This window comes from Saccopteryx leptura, chromosome 2, assembly GCF_036850995.1.
Source record: "Saccopteryx leptura isolate mSacLep1 chromosome 2, mSacLep1_pri_phased_curated, whole genome shotgun sequence".
NCBI lineage: Eukaryota > Metazoa > Chordata > Mammalia > Chiroptera > Emballonuridae > Saccopteryx > Saccopteryx leptura.
The window spans coordinates 237,604,030-237,627,471 of record NC_089504.1 but is presented as its reverse complement, the minus strand read 5'-3'; the positions used below and the strand labels follow the sequence as shown (position 1 = coordinate 237,627,471).

At 47.2% G+C, this 23,442-nt stretch overlaps 1 protein-coding gene across 2 annotated transcripts; it reads left to right on the top strand.

Annotated features, from left to right (window-relative positions):
* The first annotated feature begins 1,407 nt into the window (after positions 1-1,407).
* MLEC (malectin) lies at positions 1,408-17,035 on the top strand. 2 transcript variants are annotated; one of them, XM_066370742.1, is made up of 5 exons: positions 1,412-1,809; positions 8,081-8,259; positions 9,428-9,604; positions 9,709-9,766; positions 11,131-17,035. In XM_066370742.1, the coding sequence occupies exons 1-5, from the start codon at positions 1,572-1,574 to the stop codon at positions 11,358-11,360; spliced, it is 882 nt and encodes a 293-aa protein (XP_066226839.1). In that variant the 5' UTR covers positions 1,412-1,571; the 3' UTR covers positions 11,361-17,035. The 2 variants fall into 2 exon arrangements, with proteins under 2 accessions (XP_066226840.1, XP_066226839.1); XM_066370743.1 differs by lacking the exons at positions 9,428-9,604; positions 9,709-9,766 and having other exon boundaries at positions 1,408-1,809.
* Positions 17,036-23,442: the final 6,407 nt, after the last annotated feature.

Genomic DNA, 23,442 nt, shown 5'->3' with positions numbered 1-23,442 from the left:
ACACTGAGGTCACTGGTTCAAAACCCTGGGCTTGCCTGGTCAGGGTACATAGGGGAGTTGATGCTTTCTGCTCCTCCTCCTTCTCTCTCTCTCTGTGTGTCTCTCTTCTCTCTAAAAAAACCCTGAATAACATTTAAAACAATAAAATATATAAAAAATTAGTTGAATCGTGGGCCTATGATTTTCAGGCAGGATGCCCGGTGTGTTTTTGTTCATTGATGCACAAAGCTCACTGTCGGGACCCCAGTAGGCATGGTTGTCAGGTAAAATGCAAAAGCCCAGTTAAATTTGAATTTTAGATAATGAATTATGTTTTAGTATAAGCATGTCTCACTTGTTTACCTGAAATTCCAATTTAACTGGGCTTCCTGTATCTTCTCCGCTAAATCGGACAACCTTAGTAATAGAGTCTCTATAAATATTTGTAGAACAAATAGATACATGGGTTTTGCCTTGGCCATACGCTAGACCTGCTGTGTGACCCATTAGGCAACACCCCACCCCTCTCTGGGCTTGTTTCTCTATCTGAAAAGTGGCAGTTCGGGCAGCGACCACGCGCAGCTATCGCCAATGTAAGAGAGCGCTGGGGAAACTGTTACAGAGCAGACAGGGAGCTCGGGTCCTGCCACTGCGGAAAAGACTGGACGTCCAGCCTGGGCTCCACCCGCAACTCATCTCTCCAGGGCTGGGGAAACCCCGGCCCCACCTTCTACGACGCTAGGGCTGGCCCGAGGCCGTCGCCATGGAGACAAGGGTAGCCTGAAGCCCCTCCCCCACGAAGCCACGCGTTTCCGCTGCGTTGGAGCCTTCTGATTGGGCGGCCGGCTGGACTCTACCACCAGCCCCGAGCCTGCTAAGGGGTGGGGGCGGAGCCTTGCCCTCGTGGTATTCCTGCCCTATAGACTTGTGCATGTGGCCGCTCTCTGGGAGGATGAGTTATGTGACTCACGCAGAGAGGACTGTTAGATAGGAAGAGTATCCACTGCTTCTACTAGAGCTTATGTTCATGCCTCTCCCTGAGAAAGAGGGAAAGGGAAAGTCGGCCACGCCCCCTCTGGAGCCTATTTGGTCCTAGTATTTGGAGCACCGGAAGTGCTGGAGACGTGTCGGTGCGCTCTACCCTAAACGTTCCTTCCTAGGCCTCCTTTCCTATTCAGCTGCGGGACTCCGGGGCCGCCTGGGCGCTGCACCCCGCCACTTCCGTATTGAACCACCTCCTCAACCGAACTCCGAACTTCGGCGCGCGCTACCTCTTGTGCCTGACGGTTGGGCCGGAGCCTAGGAGTAGCCACGCCCCATCCCACTCCTGGAAGCCAATGGGCGGGAGGCTCCCGACAGGGTGTTGGGTAATTAATGAGGGCCGAGTGCTGATTGGCTCAAGATAGTGGCCGGGGCTGGGCGACGGGGTAGGTTGTTCCTGAGGTGGGAGGTGGCAGCAGTGGTTAGGAAGGAGGCCTGAGAGAGACATGTCCCCGGCGAGTGAGGCAGAGCGGTCCGTGGCGCTGTTTCTCTGAGTCCCGGGCGGCCTGGAGGCCGGCTGAGAACGAGGGTTGGCGGAGGCTGCCCCGGCTATGGTGGCCGCCATGCTGGGGGCCCGGGCGGTTGAGAGAGCCGCTGTGGCGCTCCTGCGACTGTTGCTGCTGTTGCTGCTGCCGGCGCTCAGCGGGCCGGGGTTCGGCGTGGTCGGCTCGGTGGGAGCCGGGCTGCCTGAAAGCGTTATTTGGGCGGTCAACGCGGGTGGCGAGGCGCATGTGGACGTGCATGGGATCCACTTCCGCAAGGACCCTTTGGAAGGCCGGGTGGGCCGAGGTGAGAGCCCCTGGCAGAGCCGCGGAACCCCGGGCCTCCCGTTGCTGGGCGCAGCCAGCTGACGACTGCAGGCCCTGAGCCCCTTCCTCGACCCTGGGACCACGTCTCTGGAGCGAAGTTTCATTCTCTCTGCAGTTTCCTCAGGGACCCGGTCCCAGCTCAGAGCCTGGTGCTGGCTCGAGAAGCTACCAAGAGCTGTTGAGGCAGACAGTTGGCGAGAAGTTCTAGTTGGACCTCGCATCCTGCCTTTTCTTAACGCCTCGCCTCCACCCAAGCTGGGAAAAAAGTAAAAGCGAGGGCGGCCTCTTGCCACCTCGAGGCCTCATAGTTGTCCCTGGCCCGGGTGGTTTCTCTCCGATCAAGTCAGTTCCTGGTAGATTCCTGCTGACCTCAATCATGGGACGCTCTCACTCCTTCTGCAGGAGCGGGGCTTGATACTTAGCCAGAATAGAAAGGAATCTTCGAAGAGGATGGGCCAGGAAAGTTTGATTGCAGCCTCCTCCCCGCCCCTCTTTGGAGCAAGGACTATGTGTGCTTAAAAGTAGAAGCTGCAGGCCGCCCCCAGAGGGTGGCTGTGTAGAAGCCATCCTGCACTGGAGGCTGGTGGTGTGTCAGCTGGGTCAGCCTGGGTATGATCTGAATATTCTGGATGTGTGTAGAACCTAAGAGGTATGATTTCAGCTTGTGGGAAAAATTATTTTGGCTTAACTGATTGAGCAATAATAGTTGTTACAGAGCTGCACAGTTCTCCAAGTTTAATGGAAGACTTGCCAGGAGAGCTGGTTAAAAATGCAAACCCCAGACCTAAGAAATTAAACCCAGGTTTCTGCACCAAGGGCTTCTGATGTAGGTCATCCCCAGACCAGTCTTTGGGAAAATCTGCTCTAGACTCTGTTTCTTCTGTAAGTGAGATTGGAAAACAGGTTTAAGAAGGAGTTCCTTGCTTCATGTGTTGGAAGGAGATTTATGCTGTATACTGGGTTCAGAGGCTGCCAGATTGGCAGTGTGCCATCTGCAGAAAACTAGGAGACAGACTTTCTTGCACTCTTTTTTTGTGTATATGTGTGTGATGCCCAGATTTGGCTTTTGCCTTGACTAAAAGCGTTTAACTCAGTTATTCCAAGTTAATTGCAGTGGCCTGGGGTTTGTCATATTAGGGAGTTTATATAATGCTTACACATATGTGAAGGTGTTGGGGCACAGGGCTGTTTTCTGAAATTCTATGTTTGTCTTGGAATTTAGTTAGCACTGGCATGTAGGTCTCAGTAGCCTGGGTTCAGCTGAGTCAGGGCCCCAGTCTTTAGTGGCTATGAGCCGCGAGCCAGACTGCATAGCAAGAGGTCAGTGTTATCTCCATCCTGGACCCTTCCTCTTTCTTCATGGGTATGGAACGTGAGGAAACTAGAGACCGTTTGTGGACTTTGCCTCTTGAGATAGTTGTGGTGAGGACAGTGTGCAGATGGTTCCTTTCACTTAAACAAATAACCAGGCTTTATATAGGTTATGGTATCCTTTTAGGTTCATTGTACAGAGCAGGAAGTTAGGACCACACAGGTTTAGTCCCTAGTTACTCCTTTTATTCAGAAATCCTGGTTTTAATTTGCTGGTACAGGTGGTGGTTTTTAAGTTTCTGGCCTGATCACCAGGCCAGAACTTCACCAGGCTCCCTGCACTTGGATTATTGGTTCATGGTTGCAATTCCTTCCGAGTTTATCATAGCCAGTAGAATTACATGATGTGAGACATGCCAAAGCTCATGTCTACTGGAGTCCAATCTCAGAGGCTAGTCTTTGAGGCACTCTATCAGCAGAGCTTCCCTGCTCCAGTCTGAATTTGGGTTGGAATTGTAATGGTATGTAATGTAAGACATGGATGAAGAGTGGAAGATGCCTTTCTGCTGCAGCTTGGACCAGCCTGTTGCAATATTTTACTCCTAGGTGCCTGAGAGTAGCATTTTGCTGGCATTAGTTCTGGGGCTGAGATGTGATTAAGCTTCCACGCTTAGGAGGCAGCTCTCTAGTTTCTTCTGTGCTATGGAGTGGCACCACCCAGGGAAGTGCAGCTGTTCACGCTGCTTTCCTTGTCTGGCACTGTTTGGATAAGGGTGTGCCAGCTATTTGGAGACCTTTGCCTCATGTAGCTATTCACACTGGTTGCAGTAGCTGTGTGTCTTACATCTTTTCTCACATGCCTGTGATAGTGTTTCCAGCACGCTAAAGAAAGTTCATTTTATGTTGAATGGATTCAGGTATTTGTTGCCAAGTTAATCCAGATAAGGGTTTGGCCTGCTTTTGAACTTGCTGTTTCTCTATAGCGTCTTTGTAGTCCACCATTCATGTAGCTGTGAGTGGCCCAGGACACCTAGTGGCTTTTGCTTTCAAAGGCACTTCATAATGTTTTTTAAACTTCATTTGTGTCTGGAGGATGGTTAGTATGCATGGGAGATACTGGCAGCCTGGGATAGGCTTTTTCAACCTATGTGCTTCATTGGATGCAAGAACCACTAAGAAGAGCAATTCAGAAGCACTCAGTTTCAGATTTGGGTGCGCTGCATATTCTAGGTTTTTTAAACTTACTTGCTCTGGGTTCCTTTGGAATCTTAAGAAAGAAAAGACCTGGATATTTGGCCTGAGGGCATAGCACTTGCCTTGGTTTTTGGATAGGCTCTTTCCACTTCATAGAAAGATATGTTCTAATCATTTGTATTACCTTGAAGAACTTGCTTTACCTCTCTGAGCCTCATTTCCCTTCTTAATAACATTTCTTATGCTTTATTTTTATTTATTTTTATATTTTTCTGAAGCTGGAAACGGGGAGAGACAGTCAGATAGACTCCCGCATGCACCCGACCGGGATCCACCCGGCACGCCCACCAGGGGCGAAGTTCTGCCCACCAGGGGGCGATGCTCTGCCCCTCCGGGGCATCGCTCTGCAGCGACCGGAGCCACTCTAGCGCCTGGGGCAGAGGCCAAGGAGCCATCCCCAGCGTCCCGGCCATCTTTGCTCCAATGGAGCCTTGGCTGCGGTAGGGGAAGAGAGAGACAGAGAGGAAGGAGGGGGGGGTGTGGAGAAGCAAATGGGTGCTTCCCCTATGTGCCCTGGCCAGGAATCGAACCCGGGTCCCCCGCACGCCAGGCCGACGCTCTACCGCTGAGCCAACCGGCCAGGGCCCATTTCTCATGCTTTAGAAATCAGTGATAGGAATCTGAAAACTCTCCTCCTGTCCAGAGTAGATTAAAATGTCTCTTTCTTTCTTGATGACCTTTTACATGGAATCAAAAGTAGGGCAGAACATGGCTGCAGAGGGGAAAGAAATCTGGCAAGGGGCCTGAGCCTATCAGATTACTAATTTAGGCTGGCCTAATGACCTTTTTCTGGGCAGCCTTTCTTTTGGCTGGGGAAGGATTTGGCATTGGTAAGATACGAGCTCGAAAGATAGGATGCCTCTAGTTTGCTTAAGGCCACAGGATTTGTCCAGAATTCTGGCCTAATCCTGTCACCTAAGATTCAGTCTTCATTTGCAGACCCTCCAAATGGCAGAAGTTCACAAGAGAATTGAGGTAGACGATATCCCCATTTTACAGGTGAGAAAATACCTGGAGAAAATAACTTGTTCTGAATCATGTAGTAGGTGGCAGAACAAGGATCCAAACCCCTGTCCATCTTACTCTAAAACCTGGGCTGTCCACTACATTGTCTAGGACAGTGATTTTCAACCTTTTTCATCTCAAGGGCACACAACTAATTACTAAAATTCTGTAGCACAACAAAATATATATAGCCAATCTGACCAAGAAAATGAATATAATTTTGATTCATTCACACCAGATGGCTATTGTTGTGTTGGCTGTGGTCATTTTTTTATTTGACAGTCTACGGGAAAAGAGGTCAGTGTCCCGACTAAATATAGTCAAGTATTGCATGTTTTAAAAATTCTTGCAGCACACCATGGTGCCTCTCGTGGCACACTGGTTGAGAATCACCGGTCTAGGACTCAGAATCAATGGACATAATGTAGGCTCCTTGGCCCCTTTCCTTTCTGGCTGTCTGAGCTGTATTGTGCCAACTTCAGCACTGTGCTGTGTACACTTCACTGTATTCTAGAGAAATCAGTTTAGCTGTGGCTACATAAAGGCAAAGGAGGGAAGAAAAAGTCCTTTCTGCTGCTGCAACTCTTGGGACTTGGGCAAATTCAACTTTGCATGTGGCAAATCTCCTGGGAAAGCTGCCGGGCTTTAAAGGGAAAATATTTAAAGGTAATTCCAAGGTTGTTAAGTGGTTTTTGTTCACACGGCTGCGTTTTCTTAGTTGTGGGATGGAGACTGCCAGAGATTGCATTACTGTCAGTTTCTCACTTTTTCCACTCAGCAAGGAAAAGAAAAAGATTTCCCATGCAGGCACACAATTTTCTGTGTATCTAAAAAGTAAATCTAGTTAATGTTCCACATTTGTGAGGATCATGGAAGAAGGAAATTCTTAGAACTCAGCTGAAAGAAAAATAGCAGTCTTTTAATCTTTATAAAGTTTACGCCCCAGTGTGATGTCGCGTGAGCCTGGGAAAGAGGTGGGGCGTGTTAGCAGTACATCCTTTGTAGTGCTACTCAGCTACCCTTCTTTGATTTCTTGAGGAGAACTGGTAAGGAGAAAAGCCCAAGACAAAAGTGCAATGAGTTTCCTGTTGCATTGTCTCATCAGTCCATCAGATCTCAGGCTACTGTTCACTGACGGGAACTGTTAACAGTTATGCTTATTTTTTTTGAGAGCTTGGCCTTAGCCATTGGGTTTTTCAGTTACTCTAAGGAGGTAAAAGATTCTCGCCCAGGGAGTTTTGGTGATAGAGGATAACACCCAGGGATGGTCACCCTTAGACATCTCTCAAAGGATCTAGGTGCCGAATGTCTTCAGAGTCACTATGTGAGATGGAAAGGTGGCCTTGCCATCTTAATTCCGAGCTGGAGCGACCAGGCCTGGGTACTGAGATCACCGTTAAGTCAGGACATAGTTTGGAAAGTAGATTTATGGGGCCCTGGAAAACTGCATTGTGTTTACAGGATAAAGGAATCACAGAGACTACTACTTTCCGAAGAAGGAAGCATGACTAGTCATCTCTGGGGCTGGAGGGTGATACCTTATATTGGAGGAAACACCTCAGTTTAGTCTGTTGGGTTGGGGGGAAGACACACATATACTGTGTCATCTACCAAATTTGTGTAGGCCTAGGGATAGTAGAGTGGTTTTTAGCTATTCTGATACTGACCTAAGCTAAGTATGCTTTTACTTTTCCCTGGTCTAATTATTCCTTGACAGTGTGTGAGATGGAAAAGGTAGCTCCCCCAGAACTTGGCCATCATAAGCCAGAAGTGGCAACAGGACCTTGACCGATTTTCTTTCCCTGCTGGGATAGCTCTAGCTAGCACTGTGGAGAAGAGCATGGCTTCCCTGCCATGCAGGCACCTCCTTTGCTGCCACTGGTCCATTGAACAAATCACATCAGGTGCCTACTTATGTGCCAGGGACTGTGTTAAGTGCTGGTGATACAATAGGAAGTTTTTTTCTTTTGTTTAACTTGGGGAATGGTCAGGAGAGTAGGTGAAGTTGAATTTTGTGAGTCTATGGGGAGTCAGATGCTTGTCCCTAAAAGGAATTAGGGAACATCCCACCCTTCTTTTTATGGACATGTTTCTCCTTTCCAACCTTTAAACCTTTTGAATGAAAAATCATAAAAAGCAGCTAAAGCTGCTATCTTATTTGTGGTAAAGGCAGTGAAGAATGCCTTTCCTAACAGATATCCTGTTTTTAGACTGTGAGCTTTTCTGAATGAGAAAAATACATTCTTTGAACTTAGTCGTGTAGAGTTCCTGGCTATCCCCCTTGTTTTATGAGATTTCTCTGAAGTGTTCCTCGCGGGGAACCAGGCAGCTGGAGCATAGTGCTTTGTTCTGATAATGAGTGAGGCTTGTTCTCTTCCTACCACTCTCTATACAGTGGAGAAAAAGTCATTTCTGAAAGAAAAACTCTCAGAAAGTTCTGCTGTAAGGGTTATGGGAGCTGTTGGGGTGATTAGTGTTTTGTTTCTTTCATTTTACTCTGGCTTAGTAATGGCTATCTTGCCTTTGTGTTTGGTCTGTTTGGAGCCAGGTGCAGAGGGGTTGGCCCCTTTCACTGGAGGGTTATTAGCATTGCCCTGGAAATGCCTCTGGCGGTTCTGGGGTCTCTGCTCTTCTTTTATGTTTTGCCTCTGATGTGGTTTCTCTTTGTCTTTTGTCCCCAGCCTCTGACTATGGCATGAAACTGCCAATCCTCAGATCCAACCCCGAGGACCAGATCCTATATCAAACAGAGCGGTACAATGAGGAGACCTTTGGCTATGAAGTGCCCATCAAGGAGGAGGGGGACTATGTGCTGGTGTTGAAGTTTGCGGAGGTCTACTTTGCACAGTCCCAGCAGAAGGTGAGGCCTGGTCAGGTGCCCCCTAGACCAGTGAGACATTGCTACTCTTGGATAGCCCTTTGCTACAGGCTAGAGAGTGTACCAGCCTCCTCAGAAGGAGGAGCAGATGAGCTTTGAGGTAAAGGCTGTATCCCTTCTGCCTAGAAAGAAGCTGTGTCCCACTGCTCACAAGGCTGCATTTGCCATGAGGTTGGTGACAGAGGCAGTATTAGAATCCTAGTTCTGGCCTGACCTGTGGTGGCACAGTGGGATAAAGCGTCGACCTGGAACGCTGAGGTCACCGGTTCGAAACCTTGGGCTTGCCTGGTCAAGGCACATATGGGAGTTGATGCTTCCTGCTCCTCCCCCTTCTCTCTCTCTCTGTCTCTCTCTCTCTCTCACTCCTCTCTCTAAAAAATCAATAAATAAAATATTAAAAAAAAAAAAAAGAATCCTAGTTCTTGGCAACAAACTGATCCTGTTAGGGCCCTCCAGGTTCTCTCGCTCTTCTTAGTTGTCAGCACCTTCTTGTTTTCGGCCTGGTTCTTTTCCCATTCCTTTTGTGAATTTCTTTCCTTGTTGAACTTTTGGCTCGTATTCTTTGTTCGATAAGGCCAGTGTGAGGCCTCCCTGACAGTGAAGGAACATGGACTTGATCTGGCTCAGGTAAAGGATGCCAGCTACCCCAGAGTATATCCAGCCCTGTTATTTCTTTTTTTTTTTGGTATTTTTCTGAAGCTGGAAACGGGGAGGAAGTCAGACAGACTCCCGCATGCGCCCGACTGGGATCCACCCGGCACGCCCACCAGGGGGCGATGCTCTGCCCATCTGGGGCGTCGCTCTGTCACGACCAGAGCCACTCTAGTGCCTGGGGCAGAGGCCAAGGAGCCATCCCCAGCGCCCGGGCCATCTTTTGCTCCAGTGGAGCCTCGGCTGCGGGAGGGGAAGAGAGAGACAGAGAGGAAGGAGAGGGGGAGGGGTGGAGAAGCAGATGGGCGCCTCTCCTGTGTGCCCTGGCCGGGAATCGAACCCGGGACTTCCGGACGCCAGGCCGATGCTCTACCACTGAGCCAATCGGCCAGGGCCCAGCCCTTTATTTCTTAATGATTATTGAACTTGAATCCCAGGCACGTTGCGTGTTGTCCAGCTGCTGAAAGGTTTTGACATTTTTTTCTTTTCATCTTGGAAGGTATTTGATGTGCGATTGAATGGCCACGTGGTGGTGAAGGACTTAGACATTTTTGATCGTGTTGGGCACAGCACAGCTCACGATGAAATCATCCCTATGAGCATCAGAAAAGGGAAGCTGAGCGTCCAGGGGGAGGTGTCCACCTTCACAGGAAAGCTCTACATTGAGTTTGTCAAGGTAACGCTCCTGTTCTGCCCCAGCACTGAGGAAAGCTCACAGGAATCAGTGCAGGGCAAATGTTTGCCTCTGTGCAGGGCTGACCACTGTTTCCCATTTCCTAGGGGTACTATGACAATCCCAAAGTCTGTGCACTCTACATCATGGCTGGGACAGTGGATGGTAAGTTATTTTCGATCTACTTTTTGACTTGGGCTGAAGGATGTGGTTGAGAAAAACCTTGGGGGATAATTTGCTGCTCACTATTTTGAAAACTATCACTTAAAGCCAAATGTTGGGGACTCCAGAGTCAGATGGTTGGGGAGGGAGTGTAGCATGATAGTAGCCATAAGCTTTGGGTTTCTTTGATATCTATTTCCCAGGGGTGGGGGGGAAGGCAAACGTTCTTATTATTTCAGTATGCTCCGAGAGTCCAGCATTGCCAAACTGCACTGGACAGAAGTTCACTTACTAATGTCTCCTTGTCCTGTGATCCAGCCTCAGGGTATGCTTCTTCTTCAAGGTCGAGCTTATGCTGGCTGCCAGCTGTCCAGGCTGAGTTTTGCAGAGAAAGCTTATGTCTTAGTGACTTCTTTTTTTTTTTTTTTTGTATTTTTCTGAAGTTGGAAACGGGGAGGCAGTCAGACAAACTCCTGCATGCGCCCAACCGGGATCCACCCAGGGGGCGATGCTCTGCCCATCTGGGGTGTTGCTCTGTTGTGACCAGAACCATTCTAGTGCCTGAGGCAGAGGCCACGGAGCCATCCTCAGCGCCCGGGCCAACTTTGCTCCAGTGGAGCCTTGGCTGTGGGAGAGAAAGAGAGAGACAGAGAGGAAGGAGAGGGGGAGGGGTGGAGAAGCAGGTGGGTACTTCTCCTGTGTGCCCTGGCCAGGAATCGAACCCAGGACTCCACGCCAGGCCGACGCTCTACCACTGAGCCAACCAGCCAGGGCCATGACTTCTCTTCTTATTCCACTTCTGCACCTTTTCTCAGCTCATCCTGAATGCACTGAGGACCTCATCCTATTGTCTGATGACCCCCACATGTTGATGTGATGCCATCCAGGAAGATGGCTTACCATCAAGAGATGTGTAGCTCGAGTCCCTAAGGAGGAGACAGAGCAGAGGGGTAGTGTTTGCTGAGAATCCAGACTCTAAGGATCAGCTTTTCCTTAGTTGCCTTGTGCATCAGAAGGGAACGTGGGATTACGGGAGGGAGAAGGAGGGATTTGAAAAGGTTAAGTCTGGATGTTGTGTCTCTGTCCAATCTGTCCTATTGGAGATCTGGAGAACTAGGACCGGAAAGGTAGGTAATGATCCTCAGTGTATGCAGGGTTTTTACTACTTTTTAGTTAAATCTAAAGAAGGCTACTGTTTTTAGGATCTACTATTCTATGGGCCAGAAGCTTTCTCTGCCACTTCTGCTCCTTCCTGTGGACCCTGGTTAGATCATAGCATCTCTTTATTGTGGCTCATTTACAGCTCTTAAAGGTCTCACTTACATACTGTGGTTCTCACTTAAAAGGTATCCTCTTTCTTGTGTCAGATGTACCAAAGCTGCAGCCTCATCCAGGATTGGAGAAGAAAGAGGAGGAGGAGGAAGAAGAAGAATACGATGAAGGATCTAATCTCAAAAGACAGACCAATAAGTACCGGGTGCAGTCAGGCCCTCGCACGCCCAACCCCTATGCCTCGGACAACAGCAGCCTCATGTTTCCCATCCTCGTGGCCTTTGGAGTCTTCATTCCAACCCTCTTCTGCCTCTGCCGGTTGTGAGAACAAATTACTATCCTGAACAAGGTGGAGGGTGTGGGAAAGACACCAAACAGCTTGGTTTGGTTTCTGTGTTTTCATGTTGATTAACAAAAACAAACAAAAAAACACAAAAAATTGAAGGAGATAAAAAGCGGCAGAGTGAGTAGAGAGCAGCCCTCATTCACCATCTGGTCCAGACCTGCTTCAGTCCTAGTCCTCTCTTTGTGGCTGGCTCCAGCCATCTTTCTCTCTAGGGTACTTAAGGTAAACTGGTCTTACCTATTCAAAGATTGTCCACTGTATACCTGGTGGGAAAGACTCTGAACTTGTAGCAGACACCTTTTTTTTTAGGTTAGAAATTAACAGCAAGGAAAGCGTCGTCTTATTACCAGAGAAGACCAGTGCTGGCAGTTGGATGTGTTCTGAAATTCCGTCCAGATACATTTTCAGATGTCCTGGAATTGAGAGTACGTGTGGTCTGTGTGTTATAAAGATGTATAATTTGTATGATAAAGATGAAAACATAAGAGGGTTTAAAAAAAAGAAAGAAAAGTAGATACTTTATTACTTGGAAGACTTCCCACCTTACATGTTTGAGCTTTATCATCGCTTGTCTTCCTGACGTGCCAGTTAGAGGACTGTCTGGTATCCGAGACAATTAGTTTATGTCAGGTCCTCAAATTGCCTCCGACTTGTTACCACAACAGATCATTTTGATTTCAGTGCCTCTTTCTCTCTTTTTGTTTTTTGATCTTATTTTATTTGTTTCTTAATTTGGCTCATTTGAAATCTCTTATCTCCCCCAACCATCTTACTAAGTTATTGCCAAGAAGGGAAGAAGACATGAGGATTTGGGGTTCCCTCTGCTTGAATGTCTTCTCATCTACCACTTCACCTTGATGGTACCGCTCTCCCTGGATCTCTGAGCCAGCAGCCAGGAAGATCTGACCCAGCAGTTCTTTTACTGGCCCCTTTGGAGGGTTGCTGCCAGGGGACGGAGATACTTTCCAGCCTGTAGCAACTGAACACTTGACCTTAAGAGTCTCTTCTGGTCTTTGGATTAGAAAAGGCTTATGTTAGCATAACTTAAGAGCAACCTCAGAGACTTGAGCCCTACTAAGTGACTGACCACTGTTTAGAGTGTCTAGTATCTGATGTTCGTTTATTCTTATGTCCTTCTGTGTCACCGTTCAACCAGTTTTGGGTTATGCTTTGAGCTGCCCCCAGGAACTAGACTTGTTTTTATATGGCCCAATGACGCTGCTCACTGGTCTCAGTAGTACGCCCCTCTGTCCTTTCATTTTCCTATTCAAGTCGCAATCAGGTTCTTGTGACAGGGCTGAAAGATTTCTAGTCAGCCACAGTCCTGGCAGCTCGTAAGCCAACCATATAGCATCTAAATGTCTGCCTTGAGTTCCCTGGGAGAATGTTTGCAGTAAATGAAGCTTCCCTGTGTCCCTCATTTCTGATCCCTATTATTTCTTTCCCAGCTAGAAGGAGTTTTGTGGATGGAGGGCAGCAGGATTAGCTTCTGCTTGGGTTGGAGCAGCAAAGAATCTTAGGCTAGGCCATTTTTTTGAAGAGCTTCATCTATTTGAACTAATTATGTGACAAAGTAAGTAGCCCTTGGGCTCATGTCCTGGGTTTTGGCTTTCAGTGAATTACTCCAGGCTAGCATTTCCTCCTTTGAGAGTTCTAGCCCTGTCTTTGAGCTGTGACTTAGGCCTCAGGACGAGGGTATTGAGTTAGGCCTCTCAACAACTGCAGCCTGAGGTTGCAGTCCAGGACACTTTGGAGTGATTCACAAAGCTCCCTGCTTTAAAGAGATCCAGTAGCCTTGATCCTGGGGCCACCCACCTGGAGCAGTGGCCATTCTGGCTATTAATTGGGCTTCTGACAGTAGCTTTAGTTTCCATTCTATTACAACTTCTGGAAGTTGTAGGCCACCGCCAGTGCAGTTGACAAGACTACGAAGGAAGACTTGCTGCCTCCACTCTGCCTTCTTAGTTTCCCTCCTCACCTCACCCCATCCCTTCAATGACTCAGAGTCACAGAAGGAAACCCTGGCTCCTGGGGCCATTTCCTAATGGTACTGTAAGCTAAACAGATTTGCTTCTGCCTCTGTTTCCAAGCCCACCCTTTTCTCCTGAGCTTGGGGATAGGGTTAGGCACTTTCCTCTTTGGTTGTGTCTGAAAGGAAGGAACATCTTTCTATGGCTGACAAAAACTAGAGGGGAAATGAGGAAACAGGAAGAAATGGTGGGGTCTGGGGTAGAGTCCCCTAGAGCCAAGGGCCAGTCACAGCTGGCTCATGATGCTGAACTTGAAGACATTTTTTTTCCTCCTCCAAGATGATATAGGTACATGAAGTTTAGGTTAAAGGGGTGGGATGGGGTACTCTTTATTTTTGTATTATGTGCATCAAGAATTACTCTGTAGTTCATCTTTTGCTTTTTGCACTGTTTGTTCCCATGCCTGTATTTTGAGCTAGTGCTAAGACTGAGAGCCTGTGCTGTAGGGGGTCTAGCTTGGGTTGGGCGGTGATGAGTGCTACCAGTTGGAGAAGGAAGGGCCTGGGCTCTCCTACTGGATCTACACTCTGTCCTAGGCCTTTTAAAACTTTAAAAAATTTTTATTGATTTTAGAGAGAGAGGAAGGGAGGGAGAAACATCAATTTGTTGTTATACTTAATTTGTGCATTCATTGGTTGATTCTTGTATACGCCCTGACCAGGGATTGAACCCACAACCTTGGCATTTTGGGACAATACTTGAACCAATTGAGCTAACCAGCCAGGGCTGTCCTAGGCTTTTTGGATCCCCCTGAGTCCAACTAGCCAAAGGTCAGAGCAGATGACCAAGATAGAACTCCTTTTGCCAGAAGCACGGCTTCAGTTGTTCTGAGTGGACCATGCAAAAATGTCTCCTAAAGATGGGCTAAAAGTCTGCAGTGAAGTTCTGGTCTGGATCAAGGGCCAACTGGCCTCTAATGGGACTCTTTTGGGGTTGGCTCATACTGAAACATTGTGCCAGGAAACAATCCATGGGACTCATGTCCCCTAAACCAGGTCCACTTTTCAGAAAAATCTCCACTATTAAGGAGAAGTTATGCCTGACCAGGCGGTGGCGCAGTGGATGGAGCCTCAGACTGGGAGGTGGAGGACCCAAGTTGGAAACCCCGAGGTCGTCAGCTTGAGCGCGGGCTCACTAGCTTGAGCACAGGGTCGCTGGCTTGAGCCCAAAGGTCACTGGCTTGAAGCCCGAGGTTACTGGCTTGAGCCCAAGGTCACTGGCTTGAGCAAGGGGTCACTTGCTTTGCTGTAGCCCCCCGGTTAAGGCACATACAAGAAAACAATCATTGAACAACTAAGGTGCCGCAATGAAGAGTTAATGCTTCTCATCTCTCTCTCTCTTCCTGTCTATCTATCTCTATCTGTCCCTCTCTTTGAGTCTCTCTGTCCAAAAGAAAAAAAAGAGGAAGAGAAGCTGCTTAGTGGATACTTTGAGTTCTGGTGACTTGAAAGATGGTCATCTTCAAGTGTCAGTGGTGTTCAACTCCCAGGAGGACCACAGACCTGCAGGACCACTTGTTGGGTTGAGAGCGTGATTTTATTTTCTTGTTTCCATTGTTTGCCTAAGAGATACTGGCCTGAAATATAGGATCACATGACTTTAAAGAGATGGAGTGAAATTTGAATTAAGTTAGTTTACTTTCTTCTTTCTGTGCCTGGGAACTGTTTGATTTAGTTTCAGAATTGTGATTTGACTTCTTTATTATATTTTTTACTTTTAGAGAAGCTTCTGTTTTAAGGAATTTCTCTTCCTTTGTATCCTGCCTCTACCCTCTCCTGGGAAGGCCTGGCCATGGCTTCTAGAATCTCAGTCAAAAGTCAGAAAACAGCAACAGTATATTCCCTTTCCTAGTACTTATATTCCTTTCCCTAGAAATTGACTCACCTTGGGAAGCCCAGGGAAGGAATCAGCAGGTTCTCTACCCTCCCTGGGGTTTGGGGAAGGACCTACCCCGGTCAGCACAGTGCCTTTTCCTCTCCTGCTCTGAGCCAGGGTGGGCATTCCCTCTTGATTCAGGTCTGGGCAGGGGTCTTTCAGTCCCTGCCATGGGGTGCTTCCCCATCCCTCCTTCCTCCTCCCCTTTGCTGGCCAGCTCTGACCTAATTCAAGTGTCTTCTTGCCTTGAAGAGCCTTAATGGCATCAAGGGGCAACATGTAATACTGTCCTTCATGCCTCTCTGAAAGGACCGAGAAGAGCAGGTGAGCTTTCCAAAGTGAGGGACTAATAGATGCTTCTATTTAGAAGGGGGTGGGGTGGGGAAGGTAATATGCTTTGGGCCTTCTGCTTGGCTCTGGGAGAAGAAGCCTGGGGTAGGGGTGGTGATAGCACAGAAGCAGAACCGGTAACACCAAGGAGCTGTTCAGAAACCTTAGAAGAACTCTGCTTCTCTTCTATGGGGAGATACAATTAGGGATCAAAGAGCTCTAAGAAAATTGTAAAGAAGCCTTAATGTACAAGATTCAGAGAGCTCAGAGTAATTTCTCCCTTTCAGTCCAAGCTAGGGTTCTTTCTGTATTGACACCTTCCTTGGAGCAAGAGGGCTAGATTTCCTCATTTTGTTACAAGACTAGATTGGCACCAATAGGTCAACTGCCCAGCGAGGGTGGGCTTCTTCTTTGTACATGGGTGCTTGCTGCCGATCTGGTTTGTCCTTCCCCAGCTGCCTTTTGGCTAGCCTACTTTAGGTTGCCAAATCACTCAGAGATGAGTTGAGGACTGGCTGGGTTGGCAGGAAAAGAGCAGGATAGAGCTCTTGGGATGGGTTCCTCCCAGGAGTATAACAAGAAGCCAGGATTGTGCTGGCAGCCAGGGAGACAGTAGTGCCTGCTAGAGTTGGCAGAGAAGGCCTTGGCATCTTTTGCATCCAGGCAGTCTTGAGAGATGGGGGCACGTAGCACCAGGCAAAGCAGAACTCCATTCTCACCTCTATTTTTGGGCTTCAATATGCGAAAAAACAACAACAAACTGAAACGCACTTTCCGTCCTCTCAAAGGACAACTGTCGGGAAAGGAAAGCTGAGTTGCCAGGTGGGAGGGGAGAATTGGCAGGGAGATACGGTACCGTAAAACCAGGAATGAGACGTTCTCAACTCCTCTCTTCCCTGATGTATCATGATCCAGGGAATGAAAAGAAATTTGACCCTGGGTTAGTTTCCTCCTTGGGTTTTTCTTCCATTAAGTCCTCCCAAGCTAGGACCAGCTGCCTGTTCTGAGCTCAGGGTAGCCCCTTCAACCATTCACTGGCTTGTCAGGAAGCCAGTCCCACCCCTCCAGGTTGGTCCTGGCTGCTCTGTTCTGTACCAAGTACTGGAAAATAGTGTCAAGTTCATAGTGGGCATTTGTAGTTCCTACTCTAGATTCCCATCCTCTCCCTGCGGAAGCAAAATAACTGTCTGTAGCCACAACACACACATTTACAGCAGCACAGTGAGATGTGATCAAGGGCTTCGAACCTGGCTGGCCCGGGAAAGCAGTAGGGGTGGATAGAGCTGTCTTTCTTTTCTGGACTGTCTCCACCTCTCCCTGCCCCTTCCATTCCCCACCCCACTCCCACCAAAAAGAAAAAAATCAGGATGTTTTTCACTGTCCATTGCTTTGTGTTTTAATAAACAATTTGCAGTGATACTCTGTGTTGGGATTGAGTTTGAACTTGAATGCAAAGAGGTGAGGTGATGGGATGGGAAGAGGGAGACCCAGTGGTTCACTTGGCTGCACAGGGTTCTCCTGTGACAAGTCTAGGAGCTTTTGTCCAATTAGCCACGTGTCTCTTGCCTTTCTTTTCACTGGGATGTTTGGTTTAGGAAATGAAGTTTTTTGTAAAAACTGTCTGGCCAGTTCAATGAACAGCACATTCAAGGAAAAATAAACAGTTTGTTTTGTTTCCACTTTCACTAGAACACTCCCTTGACTGTTTTACTCCCATGGCATACTGAGCCTGTCTCTGCCTCTCCTTGCATCTTTTCTTTGGCTTCCATTATCACCTGTGGACACATGGGACAGTTTTGTCTGCTTTCTCCTTTTCTGGTGTGTTGTCAGTGTTGACTATCCATTGAGAAGGGGCAGGAAGGCTGTTCTTCCCTGTAATTTATCCGCCACATTTTACAGCTGAGGGACAGAAACTCGGAAAGCTTCAATAATTTATCCCAGGCTAGTCAGTAGATGGTCAAGCCAGGACTCACACCCAGTCTGTCTGTAGAGCTCATGTTCTTTCTAAGGGTGTAAGAATAATAATTATAGCCTGGCCAGGCGGTGGTGCAGTGGATAGAGCATCAGACTCGGACACAGAGGACCCAGGTTTGAAACCCTGAACTCACCAGCTTGAGCCCAAAGTTGCTGGCTTGAGCAAGGGGTTACTCGGTCTGCTGTAGCCCCACGGTCAAGGCACATATGAGAAAGCAATCAATGAATAACTAAAGTGCCGCAACAAAAAATTGATGCTTCTCATCTCTCTCCCTTCCAGTCTGTTCCTATCTATCCCTCTCTTGACTCTTTGTCAAAAATAATAATAATAATAATAATTATTATTATAGATATCCTTTATTGAGCTCTTGAAATGGGTAGGCACAGTGCCAGGGACTTTTATCTCTGCTTAATTTTCAACAAACCAGTTGGTATTAACCTTTAAGAGGTGAAGTTACTGCCCAAGGCCACACAGCTAGCAGAAGGCAGAGCTTGGATTTTACACAAGGATTCTTGCTCTTAGTCATTACTCTCTACTGTCTTTCATTCCCCCCATGATGCTCTGCCATGGCCCCAGATCCTACCTGCTGTATTCCTCCAAAGCAGGAATGGAGGCTGCTGGTTTTGGAAGAGGGAGGAAAGTTTGGCTTACCTCCCTCAGTTATCCCTTGAAGGGCAGAATTCAGTGCTCAGCTCTTAAGAATGAGGCCAGTGTTGATGGAGTCTGTTCTCAGGGCCCAAATAAGCCAGGAGGCCCACAGAGCCTCTTTCTTAGCTTGAGCCTACCCATAACTGGACTTCTTTACTAATTCAGATTTAGCTTTTACAATTTCAAGTAGCTTTGCACGAGCTGCCAAATGGGGAAGAGACCTGAAGAAGCCCTGCTCTAGGAAGTTGCAGGGAGGAAAATTGTCTGACAGAAGATCTTGGGCCAAGTGCCGAGGGTTGGGTTAAACCACTTGGGTCCAGATCTTAATCTCTCTAAGGAAATCAGGCTCCCGGTTGGCTGGAGCCGGTGTGTCGGACCTTTCTCCATACTTAGTACCCCACCCCACCCCCTTCATCCTCTGTAGAGGAAGAGAGATGAGTTTTTCCAAGACTTACTGGAAAGTTGTTGCTATAACAGTGGTGAGGGGTCAAGGCAGAGAGGAGGTGGAGCAGGGAGGTTCTGGAGCGGCTTGCCTCTGCTCTGCAGCAACCTGAGATGGAAGGCACCTCACCTCACAGCAGTGCTCCGACCCAGGAGCTGAGTTTTGTTTGTTGCTGGCCACTTGTATTAGTGAAAAATAACCCTGCTTGCTTTTTGGCTTAGGCCTTGTTCTTGCTCTCCTGGATTTTCTTGCTGCTTCCACTTGAATCTCTGTTGCTTCCTGGTCCCAGCTTGTCACCTCTCAGCTCTGACTTGAGTGTTCTTTCCAGCCCAGCCCCATGGCTTCCCCGGCCCACTCTGCCTGCCTTCAGCAGAGGGCTTCTGGAGAAAGAGGCCACTTAGATATATTGCCTTAGCGACCATTCATGAGAGACTGTCCCTGGCACCAGCCTAGTGCTTTTTGTTGCTATTTTTCCTCTCCCCTTCACACCCCTAGGAAAGATGGATGACAAAAGCTCAGAGGGGATAAATGACCTGCCCAGAGTCACATAGCTGGTAGTGGCAGAGTGAGGGAGGACTGGAACTCAGTTCTGCTCAGTTCTAACGACAAAGCCTGTGCTTTTAATGCTATGCTGTACTATTTTTAAAAAAGGAACCTTCTGAGTGTAGATAACTAATGAAGCTGGATGATGGTTTCATGGGAGTTTATTATATCATTCTCTTCTAAAAGTAACTTTTTTTTTTATAGGGACAGACAGACACGAAGGGAGATAGATGAGAAGCATCAATCATTAGTTTTTTGTTGCGACACCTTAGTTGTTCATTGGTTGTTTTCTCATATGTGCCTTGACCATGGGGTTACAGCAGACCAAGTAACCCCTTGCTCAAGCCAGTGGCCTTAAGTCCAAGATGGTGAGATTTGCTCAAACCAGATGAGTCCGTGCTCAAGCTGGTGACCTCGGGGGTTTTGAACCTGGGTCCTCCGCATCCCAGTCCAAAGCTCTATCCACTGCGCCACCTCCTGGTCAGGCAAAAAAAAGTAACCTTTTAAGACTTAGTGATATCAGCCTGACCAGGTGGTGGCACAGTGGATAGAGCATTGGACTGGGATGCAGAGGACCCAGGTTCAAGCCCCGTGATTGCCTGCTTGAGCATGGGCTCATCTGGCTTGAGCATGGGCTCATCTGGCTTGAGCAAGGCTCACCAGCTTGAGCGAGGGGTCTCTGGCTTGAGCCGAAAGGTCGCTGGCTGGAAGCCCAAGGTTGCTGGCTTGAGCAAGAGGTCACTGGCTTGACTGGAGCCCCCCCACCCGGTCAAGGAACATATGAGAAAGCAATCAATGAACAATTAAGGTGCCTCAACTAAGAAAAGATGCTTCTCATCTCTCTCTTTTCCTGCCTGTCTGTCCCTATCTGTTCCCCTCTCTCTCACTAAAAAAATAGTGATATCAAATGGATAAGTACATTTTAAAAAAATGATACGGTATACAAAATGTATAAAGTCATCTTTCTCATTCCTACTACTATAATCCCCAGAGGATAATATAGGTGACAGTTTGGTATGTACCTTTCATTTTATATATATTTATATATGTACATATACACCTACTTATATATATTTAGGCATATATTTATTGTGTACATGTGCAAGGTTTCTTTAGAAGTCCATTAAGAAATTACCAGCTCAAACAGTATATATGCATTTATAATTTTGAAAGTACCTCGACAAAGCTACATGAATTTCACTCACCAATCTTATGCTATGTGACTTTGTAATATGCCAGAAATCCTTTCTAGAAACAGTTGCAATATAAATAATAAATTCATGCTTTTTCAGAACAGCCCTTAGCCAGGATGAAAAGTGACTTGGGGTACTAGGGAGATTATTAGCTTTCAGCCCCAGCCCGCAAGGCCTACCTGCACTCTCCGCCAGGATTCATGGAGGTGAGGCCTGCCACCTTTAGGGAGGTGGTTGGAAGGAGACAATGTCCTGGCCTCTGAGGAAAAAGCCCTCTGATATATCTCGCTTACCTTGGCTGCACCAGCTCTGGGCCTCACCTGCCTGGCCTGATTAAGGCAGACTGCCTGGCTACTCAGGGACTGCCCTGGAAAACAGGCTCTGTCACGCCTCTTACAGTGAGAAGACAACCCGTACAGGAGAGGTACTCGCAGAGCACCCAGCGGAATGAAGGGGAAATAGCCTTTCTACTCCAGTCCTCCCAGGGTCCAGCCCAGGGAATCCTTGGGGTTTATTATTTAATGTGGTAAATCTCAATTTTCACTTTTCCTTTAAATATGGGGTATGGTACTTTTCAAAAAACTTATTTTTTGCATTCTTTTTAAATCTTTATTTTTTGACTTTCAAGTTTATAGCATGTATAATTTTTCCTCCGGATTATCTGTCAATAATTTTATCAGATGATTAAATGCTACATAAAAGTTTTTGAAAAAGAGCCTTTTGACATACCTTAGATTGGAGGTTCCAGTCCTAATTTTTCCTACTCCTTTTATAAAAAGGGACATAAATTTATTCCTTTTTTGTATGTTTTCCATTTTCCTAAAGACTTAGTCTTTTTCCTTTAACCACAGTTCCTAAGTAGTGACTAGAGAGAGTACAGGCCCCAAGTCCCTTAAATGGCAGTATTTTAGTTTTTTTAGAAAGAAAAAAGTGATTGAGATAGAGGTTGCTTTTAATATTAAGAGAAAATAAGGCTACTTTGGCTTAGCCTTTGCCTTCCAGAAATAGATCCTAAGATTTTTTTTCATATAAATACACAAGCAGCCCTTGATCAAATGCTTGTTGTGATAGAGTAGTACAGAAGTAGCTCTAAATAGTGTCACAAGTGAATATATATCCATCCCCCTTTAATCCCCTCCAATACTCCTTCCCAGAGGAAACCACAGTTAACATTTCAGTGTATATCTAAACCCCTTCCTTTGCAGTTAAAAATACACATCTCTATATTTATATACTTTATTTTAAACAAATGGGATTCTGCCTGACCAGTGGTGACACAGTGGATAAAACATCAACCTGGGACGCTGAGATCTTAGGTTCAAAACCCCAAGGTCACCAGCTTGAGTGCACAGGGTCACCGGCTTGAGTGTGGGATCATTGAAATGATCCCATAGTTGCTGGTTTGAACCCAAAGGTCACTGGCTTGAGCAGGGGGTCACCAGCTTGGCTTAAGCCCCCCCAGTCAAGGCACATATGAGAAGCAATCAATGAACAAAAGTGATGCAACTAAGAAGTTGATATTTCTTACCTCTTTCCCTTCCTGCCTCCCTCCCTCTCACTCCCTCCTCTCGCAAAACAAAAACAAAAACAAATGGGATTCTATTTTCCTGCCCCTCGATATATCTTTGAGATCTTTCCATACTAGTCCGTCCATACAGATGGATCTCATTCTTTCTAACAGCTGCATAATATGAATGCAACTATAATTTAGGGTAACTTTTTAAATGTTACAAATGACCCTGTAGTAAAAATCTTTGTACAGTACTTACATGTAGACTAAGTTCCTGGATGTGGCATTGCAAGTAAAGGGGTTAATACATTTATTTTCATCCCTAGAAAGAGAAAAGCTGGGGTCCAGGTAACTCTAATCCTGGTACCCTGAGAACAAAGGTCCAGTGAGCAAATAAATGGGAAGGGGCTGCATGCAAAACCCCTTGGTGGTTCACAATCAAGTACCATATTAAAAGTTCTGGTAATTCTTCAGAGCTGCTCACTGCTTAGTGGTTTAAAAAGAGTTGTTTGCAAAGGGAAAGACTTTAATTCTTTGTGCACATGTATTAATATTTCCCTGAGTGGTTTAGTAAGTGCCACCCAGCGGTAATCAAAGACAGGACAGCATTTAGGTATGAACTTGGCCACAGACTGTCTCACCAGGCTGGGCAATGGGGGTGGAGTCAGATTTGGATTTTGTCTAGCAACCAGGGTAGGCCTTTCAGCCCCTCCCAAGCCTCTCCCATTAGGTGAGAGGGACCCAGCAAGTATCCAGGTTGACCATGGGGGGAGAGGAGAAGAGTTACACTCTGGCCTGAGAGATGAAATCAGACCTAGTAGATGCATTGCATCAATCAAGCCCAGGCCTCCAGCACACGATTGTGGATCCAGAATTTCAAGAGAAGGAGCTACTTGGGGTGTAAGAGGGCAACCTCCCCCAACCCCACCACCTTCTCCAATTAGTGAAATGATCAACAACTTTCAAGGTTCGGTGCAGAAGTCACCTGTGGAGCCTCTTCCTGATCTCCCAGACCACTCCTGTGTACTCAGGTAGCATCTTTGCTGTTTGTACCTCTTAAAGCAGTCAGCACTGGTTTGTCCTCTGGTTCATTCATACTCACTGGGCTGGTCAAGTGGAAGGGCCACATAATGAATTATGTACTTCACAGTCTTCACCAACAAACTGGGAGCTCCTTCATAGCAGCGTACTGTTAAGGCTTTCCCTCATTCATTCATCCATTCAGTAATCACTATTGGGGACCTACCGTGTGTCAGGGGTACGTAGACTTACCCAATACAGTGGTGAATAAGGCATACCCAAATTCCTAACCTCATTCATCTGGATTCCTTGATGTTCAGCCCAATGTCTAGCTCCGGCACAGTAGGGTTTAGGAATGACAGTCTGGAAGCTTGGTTGGTCGAGAAAGAAAGGGAGAGAGAGAGGAACATCGATATATTCTTGTACGTGCCCTGAGGAATCAAACAGGCAACCTCTGCACTTCGAGAGAATTCTCTAACCAACTGAGCTATCCTG

Coding starts and splice junctions, on each gene's coding strand:
- MLEC (XM_066370742.1), top strand. CDS start 1,572: ATGGTGGCCGCCATGCTGGGGGCCCGGGCGGTTGAGAGAGCCGCTGTG. Junction 9,605..9,708: donor TCTACATTGAGTTTGTCAAG/GTAACGCTCCTG, acceptor CCCATTTCCTAG/GGGTACTATGACAATCCCAA. Junction 9,767..11,130: donor CATGGCTGGGACAGTGGATG/GTAAGTTATTTT, acceptor TTCTTGTGTCAG/ATGTACCAAAGCTGCAGCCT.